We start from the raw sequence: 18,681 nt of genomic DNA on the forward strand, positions 1-18,681 counted from the left end.
AATTTGCAAGTCACATTCTTGCTCTTGAGCTCCTGCCACCTGGCTTCCTTTCAGTGCTTAGACCAGTATTTCTCCATCCTGACTATTCATATTTTGGGCTGGGTAGTTCTTTGTTGTTTGGAGCTAGGCCGTCCTGTGCATTGTAGGATGTTTATCAGCATCTCTGGCCTCCACCAGGTGGATGCCAGCAGCACCTCTCCTTCCTCTGTCTTGACAACTAAAAATTGCCAAAGGTTTCCTGTGGGACAAAATTACCCTGAGTTGAGAACCACAGGCCTATAACATGCTGAAAAAATGCCCCCTTCATTGTTTGTTTAAATGTCTCCTCCTCCAGGATGCCCTCTCTGACCACCTCCTGTCTCCACTTGCGGCACGTTTCTTTTGTGGCTTGTATCACCACGTCTTATCATTCCATTTACTTGTTGAATTCTGTTTATCCCTCTTGTTGGAGGTGGGATCCTCTGAAGCAGAAGCCACATCCAACTTGATTGCTGATCTGTCCTTGGGGCCAAGCACAGGATAGGCACAGAGCAGACCTCGCTCACTGCGTGTCCTGAATGGATAGACCCGCTGGCCCGCCCAGTGCACAGGCTGCCTGCAGCCACAGGGACACTTACCTTCTGGACTGTGAAGGTGCGTATGACATATTCTGCCAGGGGCTCTGTTTCGATCAGGGTGACTTTAATGTCTCCATAGACCTCTGTGTCATCCGGCCAGTATCGCACACACTTCACCTGTGAGAAAGGACAGAGATGAGGACATATGAGCAGGTGGCTGAGTATGAGGGGCCACCTCATCTGGCTTTCCCGTTCAAATAAACCCAAGGGTGACTTTGGTGGCATTTCAGTCCAAGGGGTTCTCAGCTGGCCAGGGATCCGCCAAGTGCACAGGGCCAAGCTCACTCCCAGAGGAGTTGGAGCCATTAGGAATAATGGTAGTAGTACCTTCTTTTGCAGAGCTCCTTAGCATTTTCAAATCCATTACCAAATACTAGATCTAGGCGAGACGGGTGGGTGGTGATATCCCTGTATTACAGATGAAAGTAATACTCAAGTTTGGAGGGTTTGGCGGCTTGTCCAAGGTCATGTGGCCTGCTTTCTACCTTTGGCTGAGTGGTATTTCAGGCTGGGGCAGCTGATATCAGCAGAGCAGAGATGAGAATAAAAGGTGGGAAACAGTGAGGAGGTGGAACTGGAAGTGGTCGGGAGAGGGCCATTAATATTAAGATCTGGTCATTGGGGGCTGGAAGGAGAAGGCTCTCAGTTGGGGGGAGGATGGAAGTGCTGGGCTGAGAGGGAAGACTCAGCCGCTGCCCTCTGCCTGGGCAGTGGGTGCGGACGCTACGAACAAGCCATTCCCCCATTTGACTCTAAGTCACACTCCGCAGGAGGAAAAAGAGATCATGGTTTTCCCCTTAAAAGAACAAAAGCATTACCATTCCGGGGGACGCCGCACGGCCTAGAGTGGCATTTCCCACAGTGTGTTCCGCTGGGTGCTAATAGGTGTTAGGTAAAGAACAAGAAAACAAAAAACAAACAAAAAAGGTTTTGTGGTCAAATGAGTTTGGGAAATGCCGGATTCAACAAAGTCAAACAGGCTGTTCTGCTACAGGACTGCTCAGCTGGTTTGATGGGCTACTGCTACGGTTTGGTTGGTCTGTTTTTTTGTTTTTTTGACTCTCCAAAAGGGGCAAAGAGTACACAGCATTTCCCAAACGTATTTAACCATGGAACCCTCTTCTCACTAAGCATCCTGCAGACTAGCATCCTGTGGAACCCACTTAGGGAAACGCTGTTAGAGCTTTGGAGGCCCAGGGCGCGCGTGAGTCTAACACTCGGCAGCTGTGCAGTTTCGAGAACGTGCCGAAACCTCTCTGAGCCTCGGCTTCTGTTGACGATCTCAGCTATGCTTATCGAGTGCTCACTACGTCTAACACTGTCTCCTACAAACACTTTTCAGGTGTTGTTTTAATTACTTATCCCTATAACTATGTAGATATCATTATCCCCATTTTACAGATGAATAACCGGAAGCACAGAGAGGCTAAGAAAACGGCCCAAGGTCAATGGTTAGGAAGGGATGGAGCCAGGAGGCAAAGCCAGGGCATCTGAGTAATTTACCAGGAACACCGTCTTGTACAATTGGGAGAAGAAATAAAGTCAACGCACAGTGCTTGGCTCCAAGCTGGAGTCCCATGAAGAGATGGCTCTCCTGTCCCCTTCCCAAATCCAAATTAGATTCATGATCTACCCATCCAGGGAACAGATCTCCGATGTGGGCTACATTACAGAACAGGCTGGAATTTGCCTCTGGATTCTTAAAATGCTGGAACGGCCTTTTGTCCACAATGGCCACAAGCATGAGCCTCGGTCCCTTGGGAGCAGTCCTGGATGGAGGCCCCCTGGGCACTAGAATGAGACTTGAGATTTGGAGATCCTGTCTGGGTTCTGGCTGGGTGACTTCAGGGTAGTTACTCCACCCTTTTGAGTCTGTTCCATCATCTGTAAAACTGGGGAATGGACTAGACAAGTTTGGGCTCAAGGGTCAAGTCTCTCCTGGCTCTGAATTCCTCTTAGGACACAAGATGTCCGTGGCCCTTTACTGGATTGTGACTCAGAGTCCATACCTCTCTTTCCCACTGTCTTGGAGGTCAGGATTGTCTGGTTCTAGCCAAAGCAAAAGCCTACTTATTCACTCTTTAGTTAGCCCACAAGTAGAGAGTCCCTCTTAATTCTAGTGTGTGTGCACCCTACCTGTGTACCCAGCAGCCCGCCACCCACATGCCACAGTTTACCACGTAGGCAACAGCAAGCTGGATATAGCACTCCCATTTCTAAGCCCTTGGGGGAGCAGAAGACCACCCAGGAGAGACTCGAGATACAGCAGAGCGGCAGACCAAGGTCTGAACCCTGAAGAGGGTGGAGGTTTAGAGGTTGGGGAGCAGAGGGTCAGATGCTGCTGAGTGGTCAAGTACAATGAGAAGAGAGCAGTGGCTGCTGGACTTGTCCACATGGAGGATGTCGGTGATACTGACAGCGTCACTGTGGGTGGGATGACGGGAGGAGCTACATGGAAGTGGTCGGAAGAGAACCAGAAACAGAGCCTGCGTGCTGTTCTTTACAGAGTTTGGCAGAGAAGTAGGGGCAAGAGAATCATTTCTGTTCACCTGTTTCATATTTTTAAGGAGGAAGGTACTCAGGATGTTTGCATGCAAACATCTAGCAATCAGAAAGAGAATATTTTTCACGTGAGGGGGCACATGAGAAAATTTTTGAGCAGAATCCATGATTCAAGGCACTGGGTTTGCCTTTGTAAGGGCAAGAGTCACTTCTTCCATCGTATGAGGCTGAGCCAAAGAATCGGCCAACATTCTACCATTTGGGTCAATAAAAACAGTCATTTATTATGGGTCAGCCTGATAACAGAGGGCAAGAATGAGGTGGTTGTAGACACAAGTAGATACACGCTTTGTGGTGTGAAGATGCGCAAGTTCACGTCTGATGGCTTCAATTTCCTCGGACTGTATGAGATGACGTCATCAACAGAGAGTGAGGGTGGAGAACGGAATGAGGGGATCTAAAAGGAGAGGACATCCCTTGAGTGTGAAACAGAAGTGAGGATTTCTCCCTCGGAGGCGGCTGTGAGGGTGACATGCGGGACAGGGACCCTGGCACAATGCATGGACAGAGACATGCTCAGGTGCGCGACACCAGCATCCTCTCTCCAGGTAACCACAGGAGGGGCTTACCCTGCCCACTTCCACGAGGTTGGTGACCATGACGATGCTGGCCGAGTTTTCCTGCCAGATCATTCTCCAGAAGTCCTTTACAGTCTCCTGCATTGGACCTGCCAACAGAGAAGGTGAGGACAGGGTCAAAGACCGCAAGTATTAGGAGGCAGCCAGGAGGCCATTCCTTCTGGCTGCTCGGTCCCAGCTCCACATGGGTGAGTGAGAGTGAGCCTGGGGGACCCTTGCTGGGACACCCAAGTAGCTGAGACTGGGGCCTGACATTGTGACGTCAGGGTATGGGTAAGAAAAGCCACGCTCCAAACTTGCCAGCCTCTCTCCTCTTCCCTTGTTCACCCTCTTGCCCAACCTTCCTACCGGCCCCTTCCCTCCCATCCATCACCTTATCGGGACTGTATTATGAGCTAATAATATAGGTTAGGGGAGTTTTTATAAGAATTGTGCTCTGGAACCTCAATGAGACCGGAAGGAAATTGGAGTAGAGGGCAGGAGGGCAGAGAGCTGCCGGGAGCCCAACGCTGAGAGCACAGAGAGAAGACACCTGGTTTTGGGTGTTCATCTGGAGTTCAAAGTAGACAAGGAAAGAGGAGAGATGGGACCTGAGAATTCCAAGCAATTTCCTTGGAAATTCCTCTTTTAATGTCTTGGGACTTCATTTTTTAAAATATTACAAGAGTAATATTTGTATTCTATATAAAAATTTGAATGCTGTTTTTCTTTATATACACACACATATATATATATCTGTATATGTATGTATTTACTGTAATAAGAGCATCATATCGATTAAATGGATTTTCCCATGCCCTTAAAAATTCTTACCAAGCATGATATTTTTCATAGCTGCATCATTTTCCATAATAGGGAAATACCACACGTTAACCAATCTGCCAATTGTTGGGCACTTAAGATTTTCCACTTTTTTCCCCTATTATAGATAATGCTGTGAAGATTATCATTATAGATGTCACTGTCCACATATGTAATTATCCACAGGATTTCCTCCCAGAGGGCTTGAGAGGTACGGTCATTTTTCAGCCTTCTGATTCCATACTGCCACACTGCTTTCTAGGACAGCTGGCTGCTTCTCTCTCCTGGGCACACACACCCCAGGGAGACAAGGCAGGATCAGCTCTACTTCCGGACGGTGGGTATCAGGGGCACACGCCTGAGGCTGCTGCTAAGGTCTGTCCTGCCTGGCCATTTCGTAGTGACATCTCTTCCCTCTCTCACTCAGGTCCTCCCCACTGTAGCTGAATCTGTCACCTCCTTCCTTCTCAAACCAACCAATGAGCAATCTCAAGGCCTCTAGTGGTGCTCCAGCCTGACTCCTACATGACTTCTTGGCTGGCAGAAGCTCATCCCTCTCCTCCAGTGAATGGCAAGGGCCCTTTAGAGGGAAAGGAGGGCACTTACCTTGAGTTGCAATGTAGTGCCGAGGCCGATGGTATCCCTGGATAACAGAGAAAAGCACAGTGAAGGGACTCCCATCAAAGCTTGCAAATGGCATAATATCAATAATTACCCTTTCTAAGCCATGGCTTCCTCATAGGCAAAATGGGAACAACAGGAACATTTCTCAGAGAAGTGTCAAAGACTAAATAAGACAATGCACACGAAGTGCTTAGTAAATCACCAAATGTTAGCTACCACTGTATTACTGTAGCTGGCAGTTGCTCACACAGGCTTGCCTTGGAGCCAGTGGACAGGGAGCAAAAATTGGGTGGGCATCACTTATGCCCGTGCACCCAGAAAGAGGTAGAAAAGAAATTTTTGGGTTTTTGTGGGACATCGACCACCAAAAATTCATTCCTGAGCCATGATTATAGGCAAAACCCTGCAAAAGGCCCTGTGGGGCACCTGAGAGAAAATAACTGCATCACCAGCTCCTTGCATTACTGACAACTAGGAAAAGAACTTTGGGACGGATGCTCCACTGTCTCTCTGTGCGATATGGCTGGGCTTGGAACTGATGTCCCGTTCATTGGGGAGGACCCCCACATAGGTGTGACCTCGAGACTGATAAAGCTACTTTCTGGTTCCGAGAATCAGCCAGGTTCTGATTTCCCTGTACGTCACAGAGTGTTCCAGCAGGCCCCGCTGTGCTATGGTGTGGGGTTACTCTGGTGCCCCATAATCCTCATAGTTGGGGAAGAGGTTGAAGATGACTTTCTCTTTTGCCTGGAGGTGGCACACATGGAGGGCCCCCTTTTTTCTTACAGAGAGGAAGGGTATCATATTGGGTAAAAGTTCAGTTTTGGAGCCAGATCTACATTTAGTTCATAACATTGAATGTAATTAGCTATCATTGAATGAATAAATGAGCGAACAAATACATTAAAAATATAGAAACCAATTATGGAGTCTGTTGGCGGGGAGGTTGTTGATGGTTAACCCTTATGGTTCCCCATCTCAGGAGAAAATAAGTCCTACAGTTTGATGAACACTTATTTCTGCCTCCAGCATTGGCGATCAATCTTTCTGTCCTGTTGAGCTGAATGAGCTGCCTCATGGCCCTTTTCTTCAGGAAATGAGCCTGACTTGAAGTCTATATGGTTTATGGTGAAATAGATGTAGCATCTTTGAAGTTCTGGATCTGCTTTCGGATTCAAAGACTAGTTTCAGAGTGCTCTGCATTTCTCTCCCTGTCTTCTACTTGCTCCATAAATATTGACTTGGTACCTTCTCATTATTGGTCATGCGTGGGTTGGCTGTCAGTACCAACCCAAGGCCAATGTCATGACTGGAACTGTTGGACTAACCACTAGAAATCAACAGCTGCACCTAAACTCTTTGTTTGCATGATTCTATCTTAGTGAGGTTGTCAACTTCTTGAGGACAACCACTGCGTCCCTCTTAAATTAAAAAAAAAAATAAAAATTTCCACAGAGCCTAGTGCAGTGTGAAACTCAGAACAATGCCCAACAAATGAGCTATTAAGAGGCCAACTAGAAAGACAGCATAGCATGATGGTTATGTGCAGAGACTCTGAACCTAGTTGCCTGGGTTTGAATCCTGGCTGTGTCCCTTACAGGCTGTGTGGTCTGGGGCAAGTTACTTAACCTCCTTGTGCCTCAGTTGGCTTTTTGCTGTTAAATGGGGGATAATAGTATTTACATCATAGCGTTGCTATTAGGATTAGATGACTTCAAATACGACAGTTCTTACATGCCAGGCACTCACTATTCTACGATTTAACATATGTCTTTGTTATTGTTTATCTGGCAAATATTTATTGAGTGCCTATCACCACTGAAAGTCTGTGCTGGCCACTAGGGAAGTCCTGGGATGGTGGTGGCCCTTCCGTCCCCTCTGTTCTCTTGCTCATACTGTAGTAACTGAGCCCTTCTCTGAGACATGCGAAGTAGAAAGGAAAGTGAGAGGTACAAAGAGCTATCTGTCCCTCCAAGGCAAGTTGGACAAGGTTTCCCAGGCTCACAGGAAGAATTAGACTCTAGAACCTAGTTTTCTTGAGTAGGTTTGGGAACAGAACATATTACCTGAGAGCATGGAAAGGTGATTTCTCAAGTCTACTCTTTCGCCATCCCATCATCACTTCCTACAGTCCTTGTCCTCCCTGATGCGGGCCATGGTGCCTGCCTCTTGCTGGCTTCCCTGCCTCCAGTCTGGTCCCAGAGCTCATCTGCTTCCTGCCAGAGTGAACTTCCCAATGCACATCTGATTATATTACTTCCCCACATAAAAGCTGCAATGGCTCCCCATTGCCTGCATAGTGATGTCCAAATGTCTTGGTTCAGGAACTAATAATCCATCTCCATCCTCGTTCCCAGCCTCATTTCCAGTTGTCCTGCTCTGTCCCCTTCCACAGCCCCATGTGCCTTGGGAACCAGCTTCCCACACTGCGCTTCAAATGAGACCTCCCTTCTCCTGAGTGGGCCTGCAGGGTTTTGTATTAGCCATTTACAACATGCGCTGCACTATGTTTTGTGTGTGTGTGCGTGTGTGTGCTTTTCTCCCTCCGGGCCATGGGACAGGTCACCTAGATCCAGATGCAGTTCTCAGCAAAGGCTGGTTGGTGGCACAGAGGAATGAATGTGTCTTTGAGGTGAGGTTGGGTCGCTCCCTAATGCACAGGCTGGAAGACAAGACCCTCTGCAGGAAACTGCTATGGAAGACTCTAATGTGCTTTCAAGTCAATGGGACGGAACTCTGAGCAAGAAACTCACATTTCAATTGTGGGGTTAGACGGTCAGGGTTCACGAGTTTGTTCATTCATTTGTTCTCTCAGTCACTCAATATTCAACTAACAGGCATTAGCTGAGCACCTACTACTACGTACAAGGCAGTTGAAATACAAGTGAAACAGATGCATGTGGCTCTGCTTCTGAGCAGCGTATAGGCATCAACAAACCGGAGTAAGGGAAGATGTGGGGCTCTGTGGAGTTCCCATGGGGACCTGACTCAGCCAAGAAGGCCAGAGGTATATTCTCTGAGGTGGAGGCAGTAGAATTGGCCCCATAAACTGAGCTTGGGCATCTGGACATGGCTAGTTACTCCCATTTCACCCCCCAGCAATAGTCTCGGTTTTCCCACCACTCTCCCCAGGCTCATTGGCTGTCTTGCTGTTCTTCAGAAACAATCATGTTTCTGACTAGAGGCCTTAGCAATGGCCATTCCCGGTATCTGCTAACTCTGTCTTCACATAACTGAGTGGTTTACTCTCTCCCTCCACCCAGGCTTCTGCTGGGTGTGAGTGATCTCCCCAGAGGATCCTTCCCTGACCATCCTGTTAGCCTCTTTCTGCTTTTTCTGGTTTACTTTTTTCAGAGCACTTATCACCAAAGGGCATAATGCTCTTTGTTTATTTATATGCATTCATGCATGCTGTGTGCCTCTTCCTATGCTGCATCTGAGTCAAGAGATGCTGTATGGCTTCCAAGACCCCATCTAGTCCCCAAAGAGAAAACATTCTAATCACGAGCAAGACTCCTCAGCAGTGTTGATAAAAGAAAATGAACTGCTCAATAGGGGCTCCTCCAGGGATTTGTTACAAGCCGGTACAGAAAACTTTCTAACCTTAAAAGAGGCCTGAGTTCATTTAAGTCCCACTTATACAGCATGCAGATGGCCTGCCAGCCAGCACCGGGCCTGCCTGCATCTCTCTGTGAGCAACAGGAAGGAGGTCTGCATCCAAATGCATTTATCTCACTCTGCACACATGCATCTGTTACCTACTGGGGACCCAGACACAATATTTATTTCCAGACTGGTAATTTATAACAGATTCAAGTGGCCAATACATTCTCGGGTGCACAAACAAACCTGCCAGTGGATGGCTCAGCGGTGGCAGAACCGTGGCCTCTGGAGGCACAGACAGAGCTGGCCCCATTCAGCTCATTATCCAAATGGAGTTGTTTTAATGGATCATCAAGATCCAGTTGTGGATAAATGATTTTAGCGTGGGCAGTACGGTTTTCAGAGAGCTGGGGCGACTTCGGCTGGGGTGGGGACCAAGACAGAGGGGTGAGGACTACTAGATAGTGGTCTCGCCAGGAGCACCCACAGCAGGTTCACAAATAATGGGATTCGCCCGCCCTTTGACCCATGTTGGTCACACCGTGCTGGGAGGTGCTTGTGCTTGGTGCCTTCTCTGTCCCTCCATTTCCCCTTTCTTCCTTTGCATGCTCTGCTCTGTCCCATGGGAGGCTGACGTGCATGGAAGATGCCATTGGCTTCCATGCCTTTAGGTTCAAGTTGGGTTTGGTCACTGGGGAGCAGAGAGGAGCTCAGAGGCCATGGGCAGCTTGGGGTGTATGTTCTTTTAGTGCTCTCTCTACCAGGTCACCATGGGCTGGCCTTGACTCTCTATCAAATGCTACAGCTCCTATCAGGGGCTTCTCCTTACAGCAGCTCTCTCCTGCTCTAGGCCTGGAGCACCCTGCTGTTGCTCGCCCTGGGGACGCTGCACTGCACCCTGCTGGTTTTCCTCAATCCTGTTCCACCCGTATTAACCTCTCCTGGGTTAATCCATCTGAATGAGCCTCTGTTTCCCAATGGGACCCTAACAGATAGACACTTGACACTGGGTATCACACTCTTGTGGGTGGCATTACTATCCCATTTTACAGATATCAGAACAAGTAAATAATTTACTCAAGACCATAAAGCTAGTAAGCAGAACTGCTCAGATTCAAGAGGTCCTATAGGAATGCATTCATCGGTTTGGTCTTGTGAGCCCTTGACTTTAACCACTGAGACCCAGCATAGAGCCCAAGATCATATATTAAGACAACATCTTGCAGAGTGTCTGGCCTGTCTGTACAATCTACTCCTCACACACACAGAGAGAAGGCTGGGGTGGGCAGAGAACTGAATTCTAGTAGTGTGACCTCCAGCAAGGTTCTTAACCTAGACCTCTGGCTGCTTTTCCTATGGGCTTGCAGAATGCAGAGTAATGACAGGACCTGGTAGAAATGGGAGGTGTTACTAGTATTGATGCTGCAGAGATTCACTGGCATTCACAGACATTTCATTTGTTGCCTATAAAACACCAAAGCGCAGTTGGGCTCTGACTGCAATCAGATGCTCGCTCAACTTTGGACTGAGTGTCTATCTAGAAAAATGATTTTTGCTGGAGGTTACCACTCAGATGACAAATGCCAGATATTGCAACTTGGGAAGCACACCCCACATGGGCCATGGCCCTCAAGGCTACCACATCCATTTCATTGCAGACAAGGTCAAGGGGAAATGGAAGGAACACACTCAGTCTCAGCACATACAGAAGGGACTCCAGTCCAGGGAGTCTGATTCCTTGCCTGGTTCTGCCACTGACCAGCTGCCTTGCCCAAGACAAGCTTTGTAATCTCAGCTTCTCTATCTGGAAAATGGGAGCCGTTGCCTACCTTGAAGGGCTATTGAGAGGTCTCTATAAACTGACTCATTTAAAACCACCTATCATAGGGCTCAAAAGTGACTCATTTAGACTCACTGGCTCTTGTCAATGCTTTATTTTTATTATTAAAGCCCACAGGGCATGGTGGGGGGGGGGTACCCCTGATTCAGACTCCTGCTCCCTCCTCCCTCACCTCCTAGTAGTGTGATTCAGGATAAGTTATGTGACCTGGAAAGCCTCAGCTTACTCACCGGAAATGGGTAGTAATAGTACTTAACTTTGTGAGGTTGTGGTACTAGTTAAGGTAATACTGATACACAAGAGGTGATGAATAATTCTCAGATGGCTATCAATGCTTCTTGCCTGTCTGACTCTTGCTGACTAAAGCAGCACTGTGTCACCTCCTCCAGGAAAGCTCCCTTGACCCCCACCTCCACCTCAAGACTTTGATTTTTCTTTATGCGTCCACATGCCCTGCTCTGTGAGGGTTTCGTTTCTAATCTGACTCTCTCATCAGACTTGAGTCCCTTCGAGGTCTACATTCCAGCACACGGTAGAGGATCTGCTCTTCGTTTGTGAAAGGAATACTAACCCACCAAGGAAAGGTATGGTGGGTGAATGCTCAGAGTGCTTTCTCCAGGCTGGAGACAGGATGTTCAGAGCTGGCCATCTCCTGGTGAACTTTCTGGAAGGGCTGAAGTGGCAGAGACTGTCTATCTTGACCTTAACTGGAACTGCATGAAACTCTAGCCATTTCTGACCACCAGTAGGCCCTTTGTTAGCCAGGGTCCAGGGAGGAGACAGAAAACGCTCTAGGTATTTCTGACAGATGGAATTCAGTTTAGGGAGTTGGCAAGGAAGGAGCTGAGAGCCAAATAAGGAGCAGTGGAGCAACCGGAGACCAGCAACAGCAGGGGGCTATGACCTCCCTTAGAACTAGCAGAGAATGGGGAACAGAGGTGCTGTCGGAGCGCAGGAGCTGGGCCACAGATACAGACTCACAGATCTACAGACACATGCAGACACACATTCATACACCCAAGGCATACACAGACACACACACGCTCATACACACAGGAAGGCACTCACAACAAGATACACATACTCACACACATTCACAGACATACATACATAGACACACACATTCACATACACCCAGGCACATGCACACACTCACACACACTCATATACACATAGACACACGCCCATTCACATACACATGGACATGCACCCTCATACACACACACTCACTCATAGACACACACATACACTTAGATAGACACACAGACACATGCCCACTCATACACACACTCACACAGAGACACAGACACAAACATACAAACTTGCACCAGCAATACAAAGAAGAACAGGGAAGCATGAGGAAAAGATCTAAGGGCAAACAGGCAAATGACTAACACCAGGTTCAATAAATGTTTGTTGAATTAGCAAATCATCTGGTTCAGCCCAGATTACGGGACATTCAAAAGCATGCCCCAGCATTTTATAGCTGAGCTACGAAAACACTTGGGAGTTTCATGGAGCAAGATGGGTCCCGGAGCTATTGGTCAAGGCCCCCGGGCTTGCAGCTGAGATCCTGAGAAGCCTGGCCTCGTTACCCTGGGATGTCCATCTGGCCGCAGAGGCCATGCTCCCCCATTGCAAACTTCTCCACTGCATGGGCACCTGTCTTGACCCCTGTTGCATTTTGTCCCTTCCTCAACAGTCTCTGGAATACTGAAGCAACCCCTTTTTCCTAATTCAGCATCCTAATCCCAGACTTGCCTCCCTGTGATCCCTCTCTTGCCCCTGGTGAGAGAGAGAGAAGTCAACCCAAAGCTCAGCTCTGAACAGGTCACCTTCTTGATCAAAACCTTTCAACAGCTTTTGCTTGCTCACGGGATAAAGTCCGACTTCCTGAGTCTGATCAGAGACCATCTATGATCTAGCTCCAGCCTTATTTTTCACTATTCCCATTATATAGTCTCTGCTCCCTCCAGCTGAGCTGCTGCATATCTTTGCTTCCAGCTGCTCCGTCTTGCCTGTGCTGTTCTCTCTAACCAGAGGCCCGCCTCCCCGCTCTTTGATTTTCAATTCTACCTGTGCTTGCAGCTTTGGTTCCCATCACATCTTGCATACCTGATGGAAAAAGCAGTTTTTTTTTTGCTCCCATCTCTGAACCCCGGTAGCATTTTATCAGAACTTAGGACTCTTACCACTTTCTAGTTTGTCCTGCAATTATTGATAGGCACAGCTTATCTTCCTGCTAAGGTTTTAGAGGGTAGGACCGTGGCATTTTTAGCTCTGTGGTTCCCAGAGAACCCAGTGTACAGTAGGCCCTTTTAAATTCTTATTGTCTAAATGGCTGCACCTTCAAACGAATGAATGACTGGATAAACAGACACACGTACGAAAGAATCAGCGGGTGAGTAAACAAGACTGGCAGGTGTCCTGGGCCCCACAGAGCAGGCTACTCCAGCCAGCCTGAGAGAGTAGGCAGCTCGAGATGGATGAATAACTTGGGTCACACTGAGTACACACATCAGGGAGGAGCCAGCGGCCCGGGACATGTTCTGGGAAGGGCATCTTCTGGGGAAGAGCCAGGGGGACAGCCGCAGATGCTTGAGCCTGCCGTAACCAACCCCCACCCCCAGCTGCCCAGCCCCATGAAGACCCTCACATCAATGTAGTTGGCGTTGATGTAGTCGGAGTGCGGGTCTCCATCCAGCACCAGCAGCCTCACGCGGGAATGGTCATCTGCAGAGAGAGAGAGAGAGAACAGCCCTGCCCTCCGTTAGAGCCACCACTTACTTATTCATTCCTGCACACCAGGCACCATGCGACGTCTGCACAGCCCTCTCAGCTAACCCCCCAGCACTGCCCACAGTTCATATCCCTCCACAGAGGAGAAAGCTGAGGCCCGGGGAGATTATTGTGCCTGATAAAGGACCTGTAGCTTCTCTTTTTTTCCCACCTGCCCTTCAGATTCTGGCTTCATCATTATCTACCTGGGTGAGTCTTAGTGATTAAAATAGGGATGGAAATACTGTTTCCATAGGACAATGCAAAAGAGACTATATAAGAACATAGGGGAAGCGAGAGGTGTTGGATCAGGATGAATATGCTTCATTTTCATGCTTGCTTAAAAATGGCAAATTTACCAATTTTCCACATGGGCATAGACTGCTTTTCTTTCGCCTCTTGGAGTATTGCTGCAAATAGATTGTCGGCCACATATTGTTATCAATACTATAATTCAAGCAGAGCTGACTAAATCATTATAAAAGAGGTCATCAATAACTAAAAATCGTGTTACAGAGAATACCATTTCAAACATAATCTAGGCATAAATAAGATTTGCAGGCTTTGGTCAATGGCACACTGACTCAAATAACACCAAATAACAACCATTAAAAAAACAAACAAACAAAAACTAGCCCTGGCTGGTTCAGCTCAGTGGATTGAGCGCCGGCCTGCAAACTGAAAGGTCTTGGTTCGATTTCCAGTCAGGGCACATGCCTGGGTTGTGGGCCAGGTCCCCAGTTGGGGGAGTGCGAGAAGCAACCGATCAATGTATCTCTTGCACATCGATGTTTCTCTCCTCTTTCTCCCTCCTTTCCTCCCTCTCTAAAAAAAATAAATAAGTAAAATCTTTACACACACACACACAAAACTAGTACAGAAGAAGAATCAGGCTAGTCCTTTATGATTAATTAAAGTGAGCTCGGACACATAAATAGACACATGCAATCAGCACTCCCTGGTTGGGTCTGGTTGGAAGCAGGGGCTCAGCTTGCTGTCCAGGTTACCATGCATGTCACTGGCCAGTCCACCTTACTCTAGGGCAGGGCTGGGGTTCCAAACAAGTGAGCTAAAAAGCTTTGAGCATCCCCAAGGGCCCCTGGGGGTCAAGGTCAGATCAGCTTATTCAGTTAGACTTATATAACACTTTGAGGTTCATAAACACATTTACTACTACTAACTGGACCCCCGTGAGAACAGGGGCCCTGACTGCTTGGTTCCCTGTTCTATCCTCTGTACCTCCACGCACGGCAGATACTCAGAGGTAACCAGTGAATGTATGAATGAATTGCATCATTGGATTCTCATAACGGTCCTGGGAGAGAAGCAGGATGGGTTCTATTAGTTCTTGTTACAAATGAGGGAACTGAGGTTCACCAGGACTGTCTGGCCATGGCCAGTGGATGGTGGAGCTTGGAAGAGTGGGGTCCTCTTAACTGTGGGTCCAGACACTCTGTCATCCAAAGTGGGGGGTGTGTGTGTCTAAGTGAATATTGGAAACCACTTCAGGTGTCCACAGCAGAAGGAATTAATGAAAGAGAAGTGGTTACCTGGGTGATGGGTGAGCTGAGAAGCCAAATGGAAGAGGGTAAAGTAACTCAGAGGTAAGCACTGTGTCTCCTTAGACATAGTGTCCGCAGGGACAGGGGGACGGAGGGAGGAGGTGGAGGTACCAGAGCTCAGTGACTGGGGCCACCTGTGGGAACTAGAGCTGCTGCAGGGGTTTTGTTGGTGAAAGCTGGAGAAAAGGAGGAGCTGGTGACTGGGACAGAGGGGAAGAAATACCCCTGCCCCTTCTTTTCTCCTGCCTCCCCAATCTCCCACTGGTGCCCATCATCGACAAAAACTAGACAGAAGCCAGATGACGAGAGACTGAGAAATGCAACCTATAGAGGTTGGTTCCCTGTGAGCAAGAATTGAGCAAAAGGCACGGAGTGGGTCTCAGGGGCACAAACAAGTCCAGGACTGGAGAGCATACCCCCCCATCTATGAATTAATCAACTAATCAAGTCAAAAATTATTCATTGAGCGTCTGCCGTATGCCAGACACTATGCTAGATGTTTGGATACATTGGGAGCCATGTTTTTTACTCATCATCGGGCAGAGTTTCAGTGGAAGGAACTAAGTAAGGGAGCAGGAGGGAGGTCTAAGTCATCGCTTTGGATGGGTGGGAGAGTCTGAAGATAACCTTTAGAGAGTTCATGATAGATAGCAGAAAGTTTATATACATGATCTTACTCCATGTATTATTCTTCTTCCCATTTCACAGATGAAGAAACTGGGGCTCAGGGAGGTGAAGCAAGTTTCCCACGTGGCACAGCCTATGAGTAGCAGGGCCGGGATTCTACCTCAAGTCTGTCTACCGCTGGACCCCTGCTCCATCCACACATGGGCTGTCCCTGGACGTCTCGCATCTCACAGGTCCTTCTCCCGGATCCTGTGCAGAATGGTTGGTCTCCAGCTCCTGCAGGATTCTAGCCTGGGGAGAGTAGAATTTCCTGGGGGACACCCCACCCAGCAGGGGTTCACCTAAGGGCCAGCATCTTACTCTGAGCTCTGGCTGTTAAGCTTTGCCACCAGAGGTTACAAAAACTGTAAGCCTTAAAGAAGTGAAAATGCACATTATGCTTTCACTCATTGGTCTCACTAATGACTTATCGATTCAAAAGAGCTCCTTTGTTTATTGAGTCCTGCCTGCTCCAGGAGTCTATAGCACTGGGAATAGAGACTCTGGTGTAAAATGTTGAAAGGTAATTTACTTTAATATACAACGGAATTTAAAATTTGAAAGCACAAATTAGTAAAAACAAAAAGAAAACCAACCCTTCTTTCAGTTCAATATTCTTAAAGAGGAAAGGTGCCTCTGACCACCAGATGATGGCGTCTGCCAGTCTCTCCTCTTCGTTCAGGTATTCAGGACACATTTACTGAGCACCTACTATGGGCAGGCTTATTGAAGGGACTAAGAAAGTGTCACCAAAGTGATACTCAAGCTTAAGGAGCTTGTCAGTGTTGTGGGGGAGACAGACAGCACTTAGAAGTGGAACTTCAAGATCTAAGTGGAGAGGATAGAGGGCTTTTGTGGAATGCCAGTGAATGAGGAATTAAAGGTAAATTTGGCCAGTGGACAAAGTCTTTGCCTTAGAGGGAACCGCAGGAGTTAAGGCAGAGATCCCAAGAAAGCAAGCACATTGGGACCTGAAAAATATCCTCTTTTGTGTAGAGTGGGAAGGGATTAGCAATGGGAGTAAAGGTAGAGGAGGTGGGTTGGGGCTAGATTACAGAGCGGTTTTCAACCGACATTAAGGTACTTTGACGCAAGTAACCGACCTGGGGTCTGCAGGGCATCTGAATGCAGACTATTTTCTGAGACTGTGAAAGGCTATTTTAGGGTTCATTCTTACATGATCTACCTTGTGGCAAGTAAGATACACTGGGGATGTGAGGAATGAAGACGGGGGTCAGATCTGGGTTCACATCTTAGCTCTATCATTTAGGAAGTTAATTCATCTCTCTTATTCTTGGGTTCCTTAGCAAAACGGGGCCAATGTTATACAGTTCACAGAATGTTCGGAGGATTAAATGAGGACATCCAGGCATGAAAACTGGGAGGATGTTAAGAGAATGAAAAAATGAGCCATAGACTGGGAGAAAATATTTGGAAAAGACATATCTGATAAAGGACTTGCATCCACAATATACAAAAATACTCTTAAAACTCAACAACAAGAAAACAAATAGCTCATTTAAAAGATGGGCAAAAGATCTGAACAGACACCTCACTAAAAAAGACATACAGGTGGCAAATAATCAATATAAAAGGACGTACAACATCATATTTCATTAGGGAATTGCAAATTAAAACACTGAGACACCTCTACACAGCCAGCAGAATGGCCAAAATCCAGAACACTTGATAGCACTCAATGCTGGAGAGGATGTGGAGCAACAGGAAATGTCACTCATTCTGGTGGGAAAACAAAATGGTGCAGCCACTTGGGAAGAGAGTTTCTTCTCCAACTAAACATACTCTTAGATGATCTAGAGACTGCAATCTCCGATATTTACCCAAAGAAGCTGAAAGCTTATGTCCACCCAAAAACCTGTGCACGGATGTTTATATGCAGCAGCTTTGCTGACAATTGCCAAAACCAAGGTGTCCTTCATGAGGTGAATGGATCAACACATTATAGTACATCCATACAATGGAGTATTATTCAGTGACATAAAGAAATGAAGCATCAAACCATAAAATGACATGGAGGAAAATTAAATACATACTTAAGAGAAAAATGCCAGTCCACAAGGCTTCACAGTGTATAATTCTAACTCCATGGCATTTTGGAAAAGACAAATCTATGGGACAGTAAGAAGATCAAAGGTTGCCAGGGACTTGGGGGGGGGGTGGGACTACTGAAGCACAGGGAGTTTTTAGTGCGGTTAAACTATTCGGTATGATCCTGAAGTGATGGATACATGTCACCATACATTTGTAAATACCAAAGAACTGTCCAACACAAAGAGTGAACTCTACACTCTATGGGGTTTAGTTAATAATAATGGATTGATATTGATTCATCAACTGTTACAGATGTATCACACAGAGTCAAGATGTTCATAATAGGAGAAGCTGGATGCGGGATGGAGGGAGGGAGTATACGGGGACTCTGTGCATTCTGCTCAGTTTTTCTGTAAATCTAAAGCTGCTCTAAAACGTGTTAGGACAGTGTTGGGTCCACAGCAGGAGTTTAACAAATGGCAGCTGTTGGCTGGCTGTGAGGCAGGTCATGTGCTGATGGCAGAGACCTTAGTAACTCAGCGCTCCCCATTTGCCCTTTGTCCCACAGGTAAATCCACCTTTGTGCAGAGGCAAAGAGCTACATGTGTACTCATTAAAGGGCAGATCTCAGAGGCAGGTCCGTGGAAAGGCATTTCAAGGAGTAGCATGTCCTTGTGGTTTATTTATTCCTTCTGGGAGATGCTAATATTATTCTGTGTCCCCTCCTTGTCTAACTTGATATAATTAGAAGGATAAAAAATTGTGTTTACCCACATGCACATGGGGAGAGGTGGGACAGAGGGCCGTGGGAAGGAGTTCATATGGGTAATTTACAAGCAGCCCAGAACATTCATTATGCTCTCTCTACATTTTGCAAGCTTGAGAAGCACCTTAAATTGGTGCTCCTCGTTTGATAGACAAGACAAGAAGAATTGAGAGAGTCACACAGAGGAGAAGAAAACTCCTCAAATGGGGAGAGGAAGGTGCAGGAGCCTGGA

General features: G+C 47.3%; 1 protein-coding gene across 12 annotated transcripts in view; it reads right to left on the bottom strand.

Annotated features, from left to right (window-relative positions):
• The window catches only part of PTPRT (protein tyrosine phosphatase receptor type T), a 690,852-nt gene that overhangs the window by 31,386 nt on the left and 640,785 nt on the right, over nt 1-18,681 (bottom strand). For 8 of the 12 annotated variants that reach the window (XM_090286424.1, XM_090286422.1, XM_090286420.1 and 5 more), the window contains 4 exons: nt 13,282-13,358; nt 5,165-5,201; nt 3,749-3,846; nt 618-734 (listed from right to left, as the gene is read on the bottom strand). In XM_090286424.1, coding sequence (XP_090142550.1) covers nt 618-734; nt 3,749-3,846; nt 5,165-5,201; nt 13,282-13,358 — 329 coding nt within the window. Of the gene's footprint in view, nt 1-617; nt 735-1,435; nt 1,496-3,748; nt 3,847-5,164; nt 5,202-13,281; nt 13,359-18,681 lie in introns of all 12 variants that reach the window. The other 4 variants (XM_090286415.1, XM_090286417.1, XM_090286414.1 and 1 more) reach the window with 1 other exon arrangement.

The sequence above is a fragment of the Furipterus horrens genome, unplaced genomic scaffold (assembly GCF_987537825.1).
Source record: "Furipterus horrens unplaced genomic scaffold, mFurHor1.1.pri manual_scaffold_8, whole genome shotgun sequence".
Taxonomy (NCBI): Eukaryota; Metazoa; Chordata; class Mammalia; order Chiroptera; family Furipteridae; genus Furipterus; species Furipterus horrens.